The sequence below is a fragment of the Dipteris shenzhenensis genome, chromosome 30 (assembly GCF_047967505.1).
Source record: "Dipteris shenzhenensis isolate YYH24624 ecotype China chromosome 30, Dip_SZ_1.0, whole genome shotgun sequence".
Classification (NCBI taxonomy): Eukaryota; Viridiplantae; Streptophyta; class Polypodiopsida; order Gleicheniales; family Dipteridaceae; genus Dipteris; species Dipteris shenzhenensis.
This window is the reverse complement of record NC_141625.1, coordinates 31,231,440-31,250,449: the sequence shown is the minus strand read 5'-3', so window position 1 is coordinate 31,250,449 and position 19,010 is coordinate 31,231,440. Positions and strand designations below refer to the sequence as shown.

At 40.0% G+C, this 19,010-nt stretch overlaps 1 protein-coding gene across 1 annotated transcript; it reads left to right on the top strand.

The window, feature by feature from the left end:
- Positions 1–12,945: 12,945 nt before the first annotated feature.
- Positions 12,946–15,453, top strand: LOC147881979 (triacylglycerol lipase 1-like). Its single transcript, XM_087401491.1, has 10 exons — positions 12,946–12,984; positions 13,121–13,342; positions 13,508–13,612; positions 13,706–13,846; positions 13,941–14,051; positions 14,167–14,310; positions 14,423–14,463; positions 14,610–14,692; positions 14,916–15,011; positions 15,152–15,453. Exons 1-10 carry the CDS (start codon positions 12,946–12,948, stop codon positions 15,451–15,453), a joined length of 1,284 nt encoding a protein of 427 aa, XP_087257617.1.
- Positions 15,454–19,010: the final 3,557 nt, after the last annotated feature.

Genomic DNA, 19,010 nt, shown 5'->3' with positions numbered 1-19,010 from the left:
TGATGCGATGTTCTTGTGCCTTCTGTAGCCCAAAAATGAGTACCGAGTACTCAGCTTGGTTGCAAGTACTTGCTGGTGCAGACTTGCTATAACAATACACCTCACTCCCTGGTGAAGTGAGCTTCACACCCACACCAGCAACCTTGGTCGAAGGTTTATATGCGCCGTCAAATTTGAGGAGCCAAGATGTCATCATACCAAGGCTAAAATCCAGACATCCCAAGTTTCTCGGTAGTCTAAGATAGGTAGAAGGAGAGGGTGGGGAGAATTCAATACTTGAGCAAGACGTTCAACACCAAATAAACTTGCAATCCTTTATTGATAGTTTATCTTTAGACCAAAAAGAATGACAACTTGAAGCTCAAAATGAGGCACAAAAGGTTGATTAGGTATAAAGGGATTCCTTGGTCGAAACATTACCACCGAGCCCTAGAAACCTTTGTAGTGAGATCAAGAAGAAATCATTCAAGACGAGCTTATCCACAGGAATTAATGAGTAGATCCGCCAAATCTCCCCCCAAGCTTGGGGAGCATCCCACCCTTCGAAGAATGTCACCCTTTTAATTACCTCTGATGCAGCAAGTAGCTCGATCACCGCACAATGAGTAGAATTGAAATCAAAGTCCTCCCAGTGTATCACTAGTTCTTCACCTTGAATCATCCATGGTGTATTACCCACCCATCGTCTCCTTGAACAATGCATTGTACAATCAGTTGTTGAAGATCGACATGAATATCAAGAAAGAGATCTTGCCAATTGGTAGCAATAATTAGCAGAGGACCAAGCACCAAATCCTTAAACTCGTCGAGAAGTGACATAAATATCCACCCTCCACGTGTGGCATGCGTCCAAGGAGTGAACTTGAAAAAGTTCAGAATCTATGATCTAGTATCAGATATGAATACAGCACATGAAATGAAGTACTTTTGCTTTTTACAACAAGAGGAAACTCCCTATGGTTAGAGAGTTACAGTTCATGAGATTTCACCATATAAGCAATATCATTACACTTTCATCACTTCCTATTTGCTGGCCCATTGGTAAGTCTTCCTTTTGTGAATGGAGAGGACTTGGGTTTAATTCCCACTCCTTAATAAAAAGAGAGGAGAGGAGAGGAGAAGAGAAAGAGAAGGAGAAGGAGAAGAAGAAGAAGATAGAAGGGGGGGCGCGAGGTCTGTTGCAAATGCACAGAAACAGTTTTGTGTGGCACCGCACAGAAGATGCACAGAAGCGATTTTGCAAACGCTGTCAACCAGAAGACATGTGACGCTGCACAAAAGATGCGCAAAAACCCAGAAGATGCACAGGAACCACAGGCAGAAGGCCAAAAACTGAGAAGTTCCGTAGCCACAGAGACAGAGAACTGCGAGCAGAAGACATGCAGATTGGAGGTGCAAAAGCAGAGAACTACACACGGAAGGTGCTGCAGAACTACACCTAACCCTAGGAGTAATGAATTTTACGCCACTAGCCATGGAGATTTGTATCCCAGCAGCCACACCAGTTCTATTAACTAGAAAAGAATTCGAGACAAGAGGCTAGATGCTAGGCATGGCGACGCTCGAGGGCCATACAGGAAAAGGGAATGCACGGGGAGAAGCATTAATATGGGTGGGGAAAAGGGATTAAGAGGGGTGGGAATGAAGAGTGAGACTATGGCACAAGGGGAGAGGGAGAGGGGAAAGAGGAGCATGTACATAATGGGACAAGGAATGTAGAGATGGAGACATCAAGGGAGGAGGGTCATGCTTTATTTAAAAGGAAGGATGGGGGGAAGAAATTAAAGTACTAGATAGGTGGCTTTACAAGAATGAGCATGTTCCATCAAGGAATAGCTCCCTCCTTTTATAGCCAAGAGAGGGGGTCTCATATCCCAAGTATAAGATACTCCTCTGGTCTCTTCCCAATTTTATAATACGTTCAATCATCTAGGAGGAAAAGTGGAGGGTTGGCACAAGGAATCTTGCCACCTCATCCTACTTTCCCCATTATTTAACTTGCATTCTTGGACTATCTACACCCCCCCCCCATGGGCCTATCCTACATGGAGGGAATAATCCAATACAATATCCATCTCTACCTATTTTATATTACTTCTCCCATGGTCCTTGGTCAATGTCTCACTAAATGCAGGCATGGGACCGCCTAGGTGGAGGGGTGGCACATGAAGGAACCATGCCACCTTAACATTTTATAATATAACTACCATGGATTATGTACAACACACCTTATGGGTCCTCTTATGTGGAAGGGTTGCACATGGTCATGCCCTGCCACCTCAACCCTGGGCCCTACGCACACCATATTTTATTATACTTTTGCCACACATACAAGCACACACATATATTTATGCCTTTTACGTTAGTTAGATTTATCCATAACACTATCCATGGCAAAGTATGTGAACCACTACTAGAGGACACTACAAGTCCACTAATATTTTGTGATTGCTGATGTGAATTCTGTGCAGCATTATCATTTTGTGCATCTACATCATCAATCACATTTACTAGTTTATACCAGCTTCTCATCTCATCAAAAACAACATCTCTGCTCACTGTAAACTTATGAGTAGAAGGGTTATAGCATCTATACCCTTTCTACTGTAGAGAATAACCAATAAAGATGCACTTCTCAGCTTTGGGATCCTCCTTGGATCTCAACTCATCTGGCACATGAACATAGGCAATGCAACCAAAAACTTTCAAATGAGAAATATCTGGTTTCCTACCAGTATACCTCTCCTCTGGTGTCATGCCATGTATTGTTGTAGTGGGAGTCCTGTTCATTATGTAGACTGTTGTAGCAAGTTCTCCAGCCCAATAATAATCTGGCAGGTCTTTTTCGTTGAGCATGGCACGAGATACCTCTCCAATATGTCTGTTTTTCCTTTCTGCAAGTCCATTTTGCTGTGGGGTATGACTGCATGAATATTGTTGCTTTATGTCATGCTCGCTCCTGCAAGAACCTTGCAAACTCATTTGAGAGGTACTCTCCCCCTCCATCTAACCTTAGGCATTTTATTTGCAAGCCTGTTTCTTTTTCAGCCATAGCTTTAAAAGCTTTGAAATGCCCAAACACTTCACTTTTCTTTTTCATAAAATACACCCAAACTTTTTTGCTGTAGTCATCAATAAAAGTGACAAAATAATGACAACCTCCAATAGATGCAGCTTTAGTAGTCCATACACCAGAGTGGATTAATTCCAATGGCCTCTTACTCTCTTGAACATGTCTAGGAAATGGTTTCCTTGCCTGTTTTCCAAATTTATAGGCTTCACATACCTTATGCATTTCTTCAACCTTGAACTTAGGCAATCCTGCAACAATATTTTGGGCCTGCATTAATTTAAGTCATTGTACATTAACATGACCAATGCATTTATGCCAGATATCAATATCTACAACTACACTAGTCCCATGTGCAAACATTGTTGCACTCAATTCAGGCATGTCCACCTCCAACGTAAACATCCTGCCCTTCTTCTTCCCTTTTGCTATCAAGCGACCTTTATTTTTCATATCCTCAACAAAGCATCCATGAGGATTAAATCTGGCTTGCAAGCCCTGCTCAACTGTTTGACCAATAGAAACCAGGTTCTTGGTGATATTCGGGATGTGAAATACATAAGACAGGTATTTCTTTTTCCCATCCTACATAGACAAAGGAATTTTACCAATCTGCACAATAGGATGTGCAGTATCATCACCAGTCTCCACAAATCCTAGTCTTTCCATTTTCCTTGCATCTTGCATCCCATTCTGCATGGCCTATCATGTGGTTTGACGTACCTGAGTCAACATACCACACATCATTGCTTTCTTTTGCACTTGTCACAGAATTGGTCATGTGCTGCACCATAAACAGATGCTCACTTCTATCATCACTCTATCTACTAGAGGATGCATAATTGCCTTGTTGCAATTTTTCAGTTGTGATGTCATTCTACTTTTTATAGCAGTCTTTAACCATGTGACCCATTTTATAACAATAATAGCATTCAACATTGCTGTTTGCATTTTGGCCTCTCTGCCATCCACCATGACCTCTTTGGCTCCCCCTGCCTCTAAAGTTACCACGTCCTCCTCCATAGGACTGGTTTTCTTGAATTTGCTACATATTCTAATTTCTGCCATGGCCTCCAGATCGGCCTGCTCTACCTGTGCCTCTACCTCTTCCAGCATTTGAGTAAAAGACAGTTTCTTTTAAAGTTCCTCCTAAAGAAGATGCACCACCATTTCTCTACTCTTCAGAAATTAGAAGAGCAATCGACTCCTCAAAATCACGAAAATTCTCAGGGACGGCAATGGATGTTCGGAACTATGCATAATCCTTTCCTAGACCATTCAAGGTCATAGAAACTAAATCATCATCTTCCACTAGCGACCCAATAAAAGCAAGTGCATTTGCAATCTTCTTCACCTTCATGTGGTAGTCATTGATGCTCATATTTTCTCTCTGCACATTATGCAACTCCTGCTTGAGCTGCATTTTTCTGGCTTGCGTATTTGTGCTATACATTTTGTCAAAGTATCCCACGCCTCCTTCGGCATGCTTGCATCCTTAATATGCACAATCATAGAATCTGAAATACTAATAAACAGCCAGTACATAACTTTTCTGGCTCTCTCATGCCAGCCTTTAAATTCCTGCAACTCCTATTGATTGGGAACATTCGGAATAATTGGTTCTTGTTCGGCTCCAGTAATGAACTCCCAATAGCCTTTACCCTTAAGGAAATTTGTCATTCTAAACTTCCATGCTTGGAAGTTGTTCTTGTCAGGCTTTTCAGTGACAATTTGTGAAAGAGCATCAGACGCCATTACAAAACACTGCAAAAATATTCTGTCACTGCAAAAGACACAACTTCTGCCTCACAAGGGCAAAAGTGGTATTTGACCACACACTCACTTCCTAGTGACGATTTTGCATCAACATGCAATAAGAATGATTCTATCTTTGTGCATAGGCATACGATGCAATTTCTACGGTAACTTTTCAGCGACCTGCAGAACAGTGGTTGCACAACAAAAACAGGGCACTTTCCTGAGTGCCTGTGGAAAACTTCCACCACCAAAATGGGCCTTGAAATGGCCTCAAATCAAAAAAATAATTTCACCAAGGGCTTTGTCCTTATCCGTAGCATACACTGCCCTCTCGCCACACCACGAAGGGCGTCCCAATCTGAGACAGTGCACTCTTGCACTTTTTGGCTGTGCTACCTACAAAGATTTGCTCCCAAACTCGTAAAAGGAAAGCAACACTGATCCTCTTACCAAGACACCATGAACTTGGTTTGCTTTCTTGAGCTCCTTACCACGAACTGAGCTCTGATACCATGTGAAGAGAGTGGGAAAGAAGTAAGGAGTCTCACTTGCAGCTTTCTCACATACACAATGGGGGAATATACACAAAGGTGGAGGTTGAAAATAGTTTTCCTCTGAATCTTAGTTGTGATAGCCAAAAGGACTCTCTAAGTACAAAAGGAATAGGTGAACCCTATATGTGAGTCTCAAACCAAACTCAGCTAACCTAGGTGGCATACTCACTACAAGGCATAGGCCCTTTTCTGACGAAAATACCGATGCTTTTTACATTAAATTTTTTTTTTTCACGGGTGCAAACGTCGTTATAAAAGTCGCTAAAAGCGTCGGAAAAGAACCGTCGCTGTATAGCGATGTTGTTAAGCGTCGCTATATAGCAACACTAGTAAACGTCGCTATATAGTGACCATTAACAGAAGTAAAAAAAAGCATTAGTGGGGCCTAACACGGCCATAGCAAGCCCTGTTTTGCCCCACTAATGCTTTTTTTTTCTTAATTACAAAAAAAAGTTTTTTATTACAAAATCTCCCTTGTGAAAAGGTTGATACAAAATCGCTCAAATGAAATGATCGAGCAACAAAAGGATATACATGTCAAACATATGCAACATTGTTTGCTACAAAATTACCCTTTTGAAAAGGGTGATACAAAATTGCTCAAACGAGTGGATATACAAAATGACATACATGGCGAAGTATATGCAAACTGCTACTACTACTACTACTACTCATTGGAATCATCCTCGTCGTCCTCATCCTCCTCCTCATCTTGTTGGCCTGATCCTTGGTCCTCTTGAGCTGCACCTTCTCCCTAATCCTCGTCTTGTTGGCCTAATCCCTGGCCCTACTGATTGCTTGTCTCCGGTGATGGGAGGCTGGAGCTTACACCCTAAGAGTGAACCATATAAATTGAAAATTAGATTGGAACTTAAAGAATTAAAAAATTTAAAAAGTGAGATTACAAGTAGGATCAGACTTATACCGTGTGAGCAGCCACCTCAGCCCAATCGACCATCGCTCCCATTGCCTCTTGCTCAATAAACCACGGTTTTGTTCCTATGCAAAATGCACATTGTGTCTCTGCATCTGTAGGAGGATGACCCATCGCAGCTTGCTGTGGATCCAATTTATGAGAGTTAGAGTTAGATAAGAGGAGGGGAAGGAAAGAGGGGAAGAAGAGGGAAAAAGATGGAAAGAAGAGGGAAGAAGATGGAAAGAAGAGGGAAAGAGAGAAAAAGAGACATATACTTATGCTTATGCTTATGCATGAGCATGAAAGAGGGAAAAGAGGGTGGAAAAGAGGAGAAGAGAGAAGAAGAGGGAACGGAAAGAGAGATTGGAAAGGGGGAAAGAGGGAAAGAAAGAGAGAAGAAGAGGGAAATTAAAGAGGGAAAAAGAGACATATGCTCATGCATGAGCATATGTCTCCTTCTCTTATGCTCATGCATACGCATAAGCATGAGCATATGTCTCCTTCTCTTATGCTTATGCATAAGCATAAGAGAAGGAGACATATGCTCATGCTTATGCGTATGCATGAGCATAAGAGAATGAGCATGAAAGAGGGAAAGGAGGGGGGAAAAGAGAGGAAGAGAGAAGAAGAGGGAAAGTAAAGAGGGAAAAAGAGACATATGCTCATGCTTATGCATGAGCATATGTCTTCTTCTCTTATGCTCATGCATAAGCATAAGCATGGGCATATGTCTCCTTCTCTTATGCTTATGCTTATGCTTATGCATAAGAGGAGAGAAGAAGAGGGGACAGAAAGAGAGATTGGAAAGGGGGAAAGAGGGAAAGAAAGAGAGAAGAAGAGGGAAAGAAAGAGAGAAGAAGAGGGAAAGTAAAGAGGGAAAAAGAGACATATGCTCATGCTTATGGATGAGCATATGTCTACTTCTCTTATGCTCATGCATAAGCATAAGCATGAGCATATGTCTCCTTCTCTTATGCTTATGCTTATGCATATGCATAAGAGGAGTAAGCATGAGCATATGTCTCCTTCTCTTATGCTTATGCATATGCATAAGACTCCTCTTATGCATATGCATAAGCATAAGCATAAGAGAAGGAGACATATGCTCATGCTTATGCTCATATTTATGCTTATGCTTATGCATGAGCATAAGAACATGAGCATGAAAGAGGGAAAAGAGGGTGGAAAAGAGGAGAAGAGAGAAGAAGAGGGAACGGAAAGAGAGATTGGAAAGGGGGAAAGAGGGAAAGAAAGAGAGAAGAAGAGGGAAAAAGAGACATATGCTCATGCATGAGCATATGTTTCCTTCTCTTATGCTCACGCATAAGCATAAGCATGAGCATATGTCTCCTTCTCTTATGCTTATGCTTATGCATAAGCATAAGCATAAGCATTATGCTCATGCTTATGCATATGCATGAGCATAAGAGAATGAACATATGTCTCCTTCTCTTATGCTCATGCATAAGCATAAGCATATGCTCATGCTTATGCATGAGCATAAGAGCATGAGCATGAAAGAGGGAAAAAAGGAGGGGCAAGAAGAGGAGAGAAGAAGAGGGAAAGGAAAGAGAGATTGGAAAAGGGGAAAGAGGGAAAGAAAGAGAGAAGAAGAGGAAAAGGAAAGAGGGAAAAAGAGACATATGCTCATGCTTATGCATGAGCATATGTCTCCTTCTTTTATGCTCATGCTTATGCTTATGCTTGAGCATGAGCATGAAAGAGGAAAAAGAGGGGGGGAAAGAGGAGAAGAAGAGGGAAACGAAAGAGGAAAAAAGAGGGGGAAAGAGATTGAAAGATTGAAGGAGAAGGAGAAGGAGAGGAGGGAAAGAAGAGGAGAGAAGAGAGAAAGAAGAGGGAAGAGAGGGGAAGGGAGGGTTCCTACGCCCATCACTGCAGCTAGCGCTTAAGGCACTAACTGCAGGCCAATGCAAATTCAAAAAATAACAAATGGAAAAAAGAGAAAGCACTTACCTGGAATAGTACGTCCCGCTCGGTGTTTTGTGGACTGGCCCTACAAAAGAGAGAAGTCTTCTTTCTTTCTTGAAATCTCGTTTTTTGTTTCAATCCTTTGAAATCAAGCATGAAAACTCGTAATAAAGCATGAAAACTAGTAAGCAGCTTTAGCAATTCAAGGAGAAGCACTCACAAAACAAAATCTCACAAAAAACCTACCTACATTGTTGAAAGAGACTCACCTCTTCAAAAACTTCCTTTCAAGAAACCAAAGAGGGAGAAGGTAGAGGGGGAGCACAAGAGCTGGGAGAGGGGTGAGTAGTGGTGAGGAGTGGAGAATAGAGTGGGAGGTCATCGAAAATAGGTGGGAGAAGAGATTGCTTTGCTTACAATAGAGATTAGAGAGTGCTAAAGAAAGCGCCATGCGTCGCGATGGGTTTTGGTTTTAACCCACAACATCGCTATATAGCAACGCTTTTCTATCGCTATATAGCGACACTAAAGAGTCACTATATAGCGACCTTTAACACTAAACCCTAAACCCAAACCCTAAAAGTCGCTATATAGCAACCTTTAACCCTAAAAGTCGCTATATAGCGACACTTAACCCTAAAAGTGGCTATATAGCGACCTTTTACCCTAAGTGTCGCTATATTGCGACACTTATACCTTAAAAGTGTCAATTCAAGGCACTTGATCTAAGAAGAGAGGGAAGGAGCTCATGGGTGGCTATTTTTTGGATTTTAATGGATTTCCTTGCATTTTGTGTTGTGACTTTAGAGGTGTGCAGATGGAAGGGACGAGTGAAAGCTTGTCAGATGATGCGCCAATGCTTAGGAGTGCAGAGTGGCTTACAGAGAGGTTGTATTGTCATTGCACTCATTGCAAGTGAGAAGTATGACATCAACACCGTATTGTCAAGCACCATTGTCAAGCACCACTTGAGGATGTATGGGGAGGAGCCCAAACCAATACCCACTGTTGGTGGTGAACATGGTGATGGATCATCGAAAAGTCATTGCTATTTGAGTTCGTGATTAATATTGCATGCGTACACGACACGAAATCTTGAGACAGGATGAGGAGGGTGGTGTGTGTATACCTTCGCACTACCAATGTGGATATGAAGATAGAGATCATGTGGCTATGGAGATGCCACTACCAATGCCAGATCCAATTAATCCAGATGGATTTAGAGAAGAAGATGAAGATCACAATATGAGCCAAGAGGAAGATGTGCATAATGACATTATATGGGAGGAAGATGGAGATCACGATATTGAGGAAGAAGGTGACGATCATCAAGAATCACCCGACTTTATTGAAGAAGATAATCAAGTCTAGGTGAACGTACGATGATGATATAGGAGATCAACTCAGTATAGAGTTGGAGATAGACTTGTTTGGCACACGACTTAGCTCAAGATGAAGCCAAGTCTCAAACGTAGACATGAATATATGAGCTTCGAACTTGATGTACATGCTCTTGTACTTTTATTCTTTCAAAGGATCAAACATGTACATGCTCTCATATTTTTATTCTCTATGAGATCAAACATGTATGAAAATTTAAAAAAAATTATCATTGGAAAAAACTAACTTTTAAGGCCTATATGAGTAAAAAACATCTCTGGAAAATGTCGCTATAAAATAGTATCTCAGTGTCGCTATATAGCGAAGTGCCTAATACGATGAGGCACGAGTAGCAAGAGCACTAAGGGATGGCGGACACCCAGACAGGACGACACACGGCATGGGCATGAGTGGGGTGAGGGGGTATAAAGAGAGAGAGTGTTAGAGAGTGGTGAGGGGTGGAGTTACAGAATATAGTGACACTTAAAAGTCGCTATATAGCGACCTTTATAATCGTCGCTTATAGTGACGTTTGCTTAACGTCGCTATATAGCGACGCTTTATGGGACATTCTTTTCATACCAATGATTAGCACCCCATGCTCGCTAAACGTCGGTACGTAAACGTTGCAATAGGATCTGTGTGTAGTAGTGACTAATTGAGCCACTAACTAGAGTATATAAAGATAGCTGTCATCCAGCTATTATTCATGGGCAGTGTACCAGACACATTTGTAGCTAACAAGTCAATGACATAAATGCACAATGGTCACCCTGGCATATCACGAGTGGAGCTTGATATCTCAACAACAAGTAGATGTAGACGTCCATTGTTTTGTTGTAGTCCAACCATCGGACGATATTGAACATGAGAATGTGAAGTTCTGGGTTGCAAAATTGGTGGATGTGAGCATATATGACCAAGGGAGAGCTACAACATTTATAGGGGTATGAGGGGTAGGAAGGAGAACTAGTCGTATGAAAAAGGAATGGGTCCCAAACCATGATGCAGTTTTAGAGATTTTCACAAAGACAGTCATCATAGTAGCTTGGAAATCAAGGACAAAGAAAACAAAGAAGCACATGGGATATGATGTAGGAGAAAAAAAAATCAATTATTTTGCACATTATGAAATTTTTAAAGATTGTTGCTAAGGAGGAAGTAGAAGAAGAGAGCGCAAATGAAGAATGCCTATGATAACTCCATTCAAGCATCAATAAAGACTGGAGATGACGGTGGTCAAATGGGAGTGAATGAAGATGGCACCCAAGTGACAATTGACGACAAATTGAACATTCAAACAAGCAAATGTAAAGGTCGCCCATTTGTACTTATGTAAAGGCAGAATTAAATTATTGAAAAGGCCGTGATAGACTCCTTTGTACTACAAAGAGTCATCGAGAGGAATATTTCTTGTACATATGATATTGTAAAATTGCAAGCATAGCTATTACTATTTTTTAGAGTATAAAAGAGTCTTCCATGTCTCTTCTCTATTTAACCCTTTTAATTTGTTGAATCTTCAAGAGTGTTATAGTTTTCTACATTGAATTTTAAATGCATTTTCATGGATAAAATCAAATTAATAATCCTCTATTTTGTATATAGTTTTTCATGGATTTAAATTAATTAATAATTACTCAAGAAATTTTCTTAGCATGAATAGGATTCTTAAAAACAAGAAATACAAAAGTAGGATTTAATTATTATAGTAATTTTGCATTATTAGTGCAACATTATAGAGAGATGTTGTGAAATTTATTATGTGGAAATGACAATGCCAGAAAGTAATCTTTTGATTCTTGAATGACATTTTCATAAAGTAAACTTTCCATTTGGGAAGGATTTTAGGATTAGTCCAAATGTAGACATATGCATCCAAAATTAATGAAAATGCACACAATATTTTATCGCCTCCTTCTAGCTTAGGCTAATTCTCATTATTTTCTTCATGAAATACTACCAAGCACACTATACCATATGGAATTATAATTCCTATGACAACACAGATAGAGAGTTTTACGGTAGATTTGGGCTATCCCCAAACTCCCCTAAATCTCTTTTGCAATTTGTGAGTGTAGATATAACCATCAAAAATATCTCGGGTTTTACCATGAATACATCAACATAACATTTGATACAAGTGTCTATATTAATCTATTGACATCTATTCAATGATTTTTTTAAAGCTTGTATCTACACGTACATCAATGCTGTCACTTTTTAACCCAACAAAAAAAATCTATTTTTTCTAAATGATTGCTCACTTGTCACTTGGCATATTGCTTACTATCCTTCGTTAGCTCATCATGAGCACTTAGAGCAAGGGATCAACCTCAAGAACCATTGGTAAAGCTTGGGAGTATTACTATTCCGGATGAAAAAATATCAATGCTTCATAGAGGATGAGAGTTTACTATCAATAGTTACTACATTAAGGGACTTCAAACACACGTAAATTTCATGAATTCCACACCTAATAAAATCCAATGTGTTCATAGAGAATGATGTGCTACTTGCAATGATGTCACTGATTGTAGGTTTCTATGTCTATTAAAGTGAAAGTTTTGTTCAAATATGTGATGTCAAAACTAACCATACTCTATAATTTATTACTAGGAAACTACAAGGCCATATGATACCTAAACCAACCATACTATGAGACCATGTATGACAATATGATCATGACGAGTGCACCTACAAATATGTAACCATATAAAGTGGGTTCAGAACAAGGGGCTTTCTAATGCAATAGGTTTACAAAAAAGAGTTTTTTTAATTTACAAAATCATAAAATTCATTTTTTCTTAAAGGGAAAGTAATGTAGGACATATATGTAAGTAAGGGTTTAAATGTTACGCCTTGAATGCATGGTCTATGTAAGTGCAACCCAAGAGATGTTATGTAGGCCAGATCTCAGGATGTAGCGTGAATCGTGTTCACATAAAACTTTTTTCTCAATGAATCACAAAACTTGGGGTCCAAATTTTTGAAAGTTTTTCCTGAGAATATGCAAGTTTTTTAGCTATAATATAATTAAACTATCTACAATTTTGTACATTTACAAATCGCAAAATTATTTTTTACAGGTGGAAATGAGATTGTGGGAGGTTCATTGGATATAGTTTGCAGGTTTTCTATCAACGCTAGGAGTGATACGTTGAGGCTATGATGTAGGCCTCACATCAGGACCAAGAATTGAAGTCACCTACTTGATGAGAAATGTGCATGTAAAGCCTCATGTGCAAGCCTGGATTTGGACCATGCAAATGAAAAAGTGAAGGAAAAACAACAAAAAAATTCGAGGCTATTTAGGATTCGGTTGTCAAAAGTATGCTATGGGTGCTGGTCAATCACTCTCAGGCCTTAGTGCCCATGTGAGGTTTTAATGTAAAAGGCTGGTCTTAAAATACTCCCCAAAATCTACTGGTTTCAATGCATAGCCCCCCATGACAAACCCAGCTTATATACAACCAATTGAGCTTGCTGTCTCTGTCCCTGTCTCTGTCTCAGACTTCCGTCATGCTTCAATTTACTGATCTGCACGACTTTCGTTCGCGCATCTCTTTTATGAAGATCACCAGTCAAGTCGCTCTTCTACTGCACGCCTGCTTACTCTTCATACCTTTCGTAGCATTGGCTCTCTCCCCCGCAGCTCAGCTGGTTAACACAACAGATGGGCTTTGTGCGAGCCTCGTACTCCCCCTGCGGATCTATGATTGCCACGAATATGTGGTTACTTTCGAGCTTTGCCTTCCACTTTCAATATCCTTTCAATGCCCGGGATGGCTTACTCTTAAATTCTCGGATATTAACTGCTCTTTCTCTCTATTTGATGCAAGTCTAATTGCATAGACGGAGAGCCAGATAACTAACGTAATGTAATGCTGCTCTATGTAGGTGGAGACTGGAGATGGGTTTCTCTTGGGTGTACAGCGTATATCAGGCAAGCAAGCTGCAGGAGCAATGAAGGGAGCGGTGTTTTTGATGCATGGATTACTACTGGTGAGATGCCGCCCCATTTTTACAAAATGAGGCGTTTGGGTTTGACTAAAGATACATCTAACGGAAACGGAGCCAATCAAATCTGTTTGGCAGGGAGGTGACATATGGGTGTTGAATGAGCCTTCTCAAGCTTTGGGATTTGTCTTGGCTGATGCGGGTTATGATGTATGGATTGGCAACACAAGGACGACCAGATTCAGCTATGGGCACGTCTTCTACAAAAGAACAGATCAGGTCTTGAAGATTGTGTAGAGAGAAAATTTTGTATAGAGTAATGAACAATGGAGGTTGACATTTATCGTCGATCATGTAATGTTGTGCATTTCAGGGTTACTGGGACTGGAGCTTCGACGAGATGGCGGATCAAGATCTTCCAGCCATGTTGGGTCTGGTTTACAGCACTACAGGCTCTAAAACACACTACGTTGGATACTCGCAGGTTTCCTGTATCCTTCTAATTTCGCTTTGTTCGATTATCTCAGATGGATTCCTGTTGATTATCGACCATCTCGAACTCCTGACGATGATCGTATTGCTTTGGACTTTTGAGACAGGGCGCTCAGCAATGCTTTGCCGCATTTTCTGAAGGCAAGTTGCTGGATTACGTTGACAAAACGATCATGCTCGCACCTCTCGCTTACGCCGACCACGGCACGTCTCCCTTTGTATTAGCCCTTTTCGATTTGCGTATAGACAAGGTAAGCGTCTTACGTTCCCCGTATGATCGTGGCATCTTCTGAAATTAGACAAATGTCACATAGATCTTATACAGATCAATTCAAATTGCTTATAATAGGTGAGTTCCTGCAGATCTTAGAGGCCGCGAAAGTGAACGCATTTGCCACACAAACGTGCGTTAAATAATCCTAAACTTTCGGATTTCATATTGAATATCTATTTTCTACTCGCGTTTAAAAGCGAAACTTGATAATACAAGCTTCGGATTCGGAAATCACGCTGCAATAATTGATTTCATTCTCTATTGATCTGTCGCCAGGCCAATGGGAAAGCAGATCGTTGATATCATATGTACACCCAGAAGCACCCGTTGTTACAAGGGGTGGCTATATCTCGTTGGTGGTCTCTCTCTCTCACACACACACACGCACGCACACACACACACTTTTTTTTTGTGAAACCACACACACACACACACACATTCATTCGGATTCTCCCCGACAAGATTTACTTGTTTTGCCTGTTTTCGACAAACTATAACTATTTTGCATGTTTGATGGCATATCGTACTTGTCTCTTCCTACACCAAAACAGTGCTTTCACAAGTGAAGCTCTTGATCTGTAGGCAGGACCTGCTGCTTGAACAGGACAAGGCGACCAATAATCGATAAATATGAAACACAAGCCACATCTGTGAAGAACTTGGCGCACTATGGACAACGTCAGTAATTTTTTGATTTCGAATCTCCTCACATTATATAGAATACACTACCAATGGTGTCGCCTCGAAGAATTTGCATGCATTTTACAACGTACATTTCAACGATAAATAACCTCTTGCCTTGCATTGATCGCTTATAGAGGGTCGGGAAAAGACTTTTGCAAAGTTCGACTATGGCATCTGGGGCAATCTACAAAAGTACAGCAGCCCCTCCGCACCGGAATACAAGATTACAAACATTCCTACGAATAGGTTGCTTGTCATTAATGCGCTGAACGATGAAATTGCAGCTCCAATGGACATAAATCGACTAGTAGAGGAATTGACACCAGGCTTCAGGCTGTATACGATACCAGAGTATGGGCACTTCGATTTCATCTTCGCTTATAATATCTATTCTGAAGTGTATGGTCAGCTCTTAGATTTCTTGGACTCACACTAGTTAAAAGTCCTGCACCATTATCACATCAAGGGCTTTACTTATTAAGCCCATCAAAATGCAGTGTTTATATAGTTTATTGGGAATGTTCTCATTTGAAGGAATAGTAATGCCAAGTTATGGAGGTTTCATCTCTATATATTGCTCCCATAAATAATATGAGTTTATGCAATAGGCTTATCACCCCAAGAAAAGGCATGTTTGTATGAATGTGATGCTAGTCATTTATAGTATTAATCAATAACTTGTTTATCTCTTGAATTTTACATGATTTATTATTCATTCTAATCCAAAGTAAAGAGCCCTTCTTCACTACGATTGTTATTCATTCTAATCCAAAGTAAAGAGCTCTTCTTTAATACGATTGTGTCGCTATGAATAGATTAAATAAGAGAGAGGCTTCATAAATCTTGGATTATTTGATTGATTATTGTGAGTTCTTAAGGAAGAAGATGAGAAAATTTGGAGTATACATTGAGAGTGCAAAGAGACTTAGCCCAAAACCATGGTATTATTACCCATTACATCCATTAATCATCATTAAATAGTACATCGATACACATCAAGAACCAATCAAGATTTAGATAAGGTCAAGACCACGACTCAACTATAATAGGCTTAGAATAGAAGTAGACCATGAAGAAGATGTATGCACTTCGCCAAAATTCTACTCTACATTCCCTGACACACAAAGAATACCAAGTAGACCTCCACAATGCCCTTTGTAGAGCTTCTAGAGATCATGGCTCGATCCATAACTTATGTGTTGCTCAACAAAACTTGACAAAATTGGTATCTAAACTAATCTACGCATTGCAAGCTTGAACATGCACTCTCCATGCACTACTATCCTTAGGCCCTATTTCAACGCTATTCATAGTCGCTTATTACTTAATCCTTCAATGAAAATGACATCCGTTGATATAAGTGGCAAAATGGCATTGCATCAATATTTGCATAGACATTAACGGCCAATCAAGCATCGATATTATGTAGGAAGTTCCAATAATGTTGATATTAGCATCGATATTTGTGTCAATAAAGTTTTTGAAAAAATAATAGCATCAAAAAAAGCATCGATGATCTGCAAGCACTTTGATCATTAAAAAATTAGAATAGTGTGGGGTTTTACCCTCAACCTTGCAATAACAAAATCAAATACAAATATTTTCACAATTGAAAACGCTTTATGTTGTTCTCTATTCTTTACTCAATCAAAGCCTCACTGGAATTTTCCTCATGAGATTGATGCGTATCCTCTCGATCATCCATAGGTAGATCTCAAACATCTTTAGCATGTAAATTGAGGTCTCCTAAATTAGTGTCTGAGAAAACCTCTCAGAAATTCAAACTAAATATACTTAAAGCTTATAACTGAATGTAAATAAAAGAAATATGATTATAGAATTGTAGGTCACAACCTTGTGCTAATTCCTCCTCCCTATCTATTACTGTCCTCTTCATGATCTAGCATCTATCAGAGCATCTTTCAATGGTCCATTTAGCAAGCATTTCTAATAACTCGAGGGGATAATTTCTACCTCTATTGTCCTTCGACACGCTTTTCTATCCTTCTCTCTTTTAGCTGTTCTTCTTCATATTTGTTTGATCCCTTTCTCTACAATTGTAAAGACAAAAGGTGTTCACTTTGAGTTACAAGGAGATACTCTTTTTTTTTCCTTTACCTTCCTTGTTCGATCTCTCCCATCCTTTTGCAATGCTACCCTCTAGTCTAGCCTTTTGCATGCACTACAAAAAAAATGGACTCAAAATCTCACCTTTTGAAGAATTACTAAACTATTAGAGGCTTGGATAAGGGAATATGGAATTTATTAAGCAAATTATTGATGTGTTCTTCTTGTAACAAAGCTCCGTAACTTTAGGGAAATTTCCACATTTTTATAAAAGACCTAAAAACATTTCATTGATGCTTCACAATAAAAGTTACCTCTGGCAAGCTTGGCCTAACCATGTCAAGCCTGCTTGTTTTCCTCCCATCCAAACTATTCTCTAACTAGAACTATGCTCACATTTTCCTTCAATCAATTTGGCCCAAAACTTTGACTTCCAAACCAACTCTATTAGTCTCTCTCTCTTCCAAAACCTTTCATCTCGCTGTCATCCCAAAGTTGAGGCATGTCTAGATTTAGTTGTGTATAACAACGAACACTTGCACTAGCCATCCTTTTGCAATGCTACCCTCTGGTCTAGCGCACTACAAGGCATAGGCCCTTTTCCGACGAAAATACCGATGCTTTTTACGTTAAATTTTTTTTTTTCACGGGCGCAAATGTTGTCATTAAAGTCATTAAAAGAATCGAAAAAGAACTGTCGCTATATAGCGACGCTCATAAACGTCATTATATAGCGACACTAATAATCGTCGCTATATAGCAACACTGGTAAATGTCGCTATATAGCGACGACTAACAGAACTTAAAAAAAAGCATTAGTGGGGCTAAACAGGGCCATAGCAAGCCCTGTTTTGCCCCACTAATGCTTTTTTTTTTTAATTACAAAAAAAAGGTTTTTTATTACAAAATTTCCCTTGCAAAAAGGGTGATACAAAATCGCTCAAATGAAATGATCAAGCAACAAAAGCATATACATGTCAAACATATACAACATTGTTTGTTACAAAATTACCCTTTTGAAAAGGGTGATACAAAATTGCTCAAACGAGCGGATATACAAAATGACATACATGGTGAAGTATATGGAAACTGCTACTACTACTACTACTACTACTGCTACTGCTACTGTAACTGCTACTGCTACTGCTACTGCTACTGCTACTGCTACTGCTATTGCTACTGCTACTACTACTCATTCGAATCGTCCTCATCGTCCTCCTCTTCTTGGCCTGATCCTTGGTCCTCGTGAGCTGCGGCTTCTCCCTGATCCTCGTCACGTGCGTCTGATCCCTAGCCCTAGTGATCGCTCGCCTCCAGTGATGGGATGCTCGAGCTTTGACCCTAAGAGTGAACAATATAAATTGAAAATTAGATTGGAACTTAAAGAATAAAACAATTTAAAAAGTGAGATTACAAGTACGAGTAGACTTATACCATGCGAGCAGCCACCTCAGCCCAATCGACTGTCGCTCCCATTGCCTCTTGCTCAATAAACCACGGCTTTGTTTCTATGTGAAATGCGCGTCGCATCTCTACATCTGTAGGAAGATGACCCCTTGCAACTTGCTGTGGATCCAATTTACGAGAGTTAGAGTTAGCTAAAGTGCATGTAATATGTAGTAAAACAAATAGAGCAATATATTAAATGAGGAGAAGTAGACTTACCATGGTTGCCTCGAACGCCAACTGTCCGCTTGCACCAAAGTGCGAAGTACCTACGATGTCCAGCCGTCTCTTCGTAGCCCTCCTCTGACCCTCGAACATTTCGGGATGGTCCCTATTTTGCTTCTTGAAGAACTTCCAATCAACTTTGTCTGCCTAGCTAGGTTTAGCCAACCCCTTTGTGATGGAAGTACGCAAGGTTGATCTACGATGCTTCAAGACCAAACCTATGCGCTCTCGCATATAATTCTCATTAAACTCCTA

Coding starts and splice junctions, on each gene's coding strand:
- LOC147881979 (XM_087401491.1), top strand. CDS start 12,946: ATGGGTGCTGGTCAATCACTCTCAGGCCTTAGTGCCCAT. Junction 12,985..13,120: donor TCTCAGGCCTTAGTGCCCAT/GTGAGGTTTTAA, acceptor TCTCTGTCTCAG/ACTTCCGTCATGCTTCAATT. Junction 14,464..14,609: donor AACGCATTTGCCACACAAAC/GTGCGTTAAATA, acceptor ATCTGTCGCCAG/GCCAATGGGAAAGCAGATCG.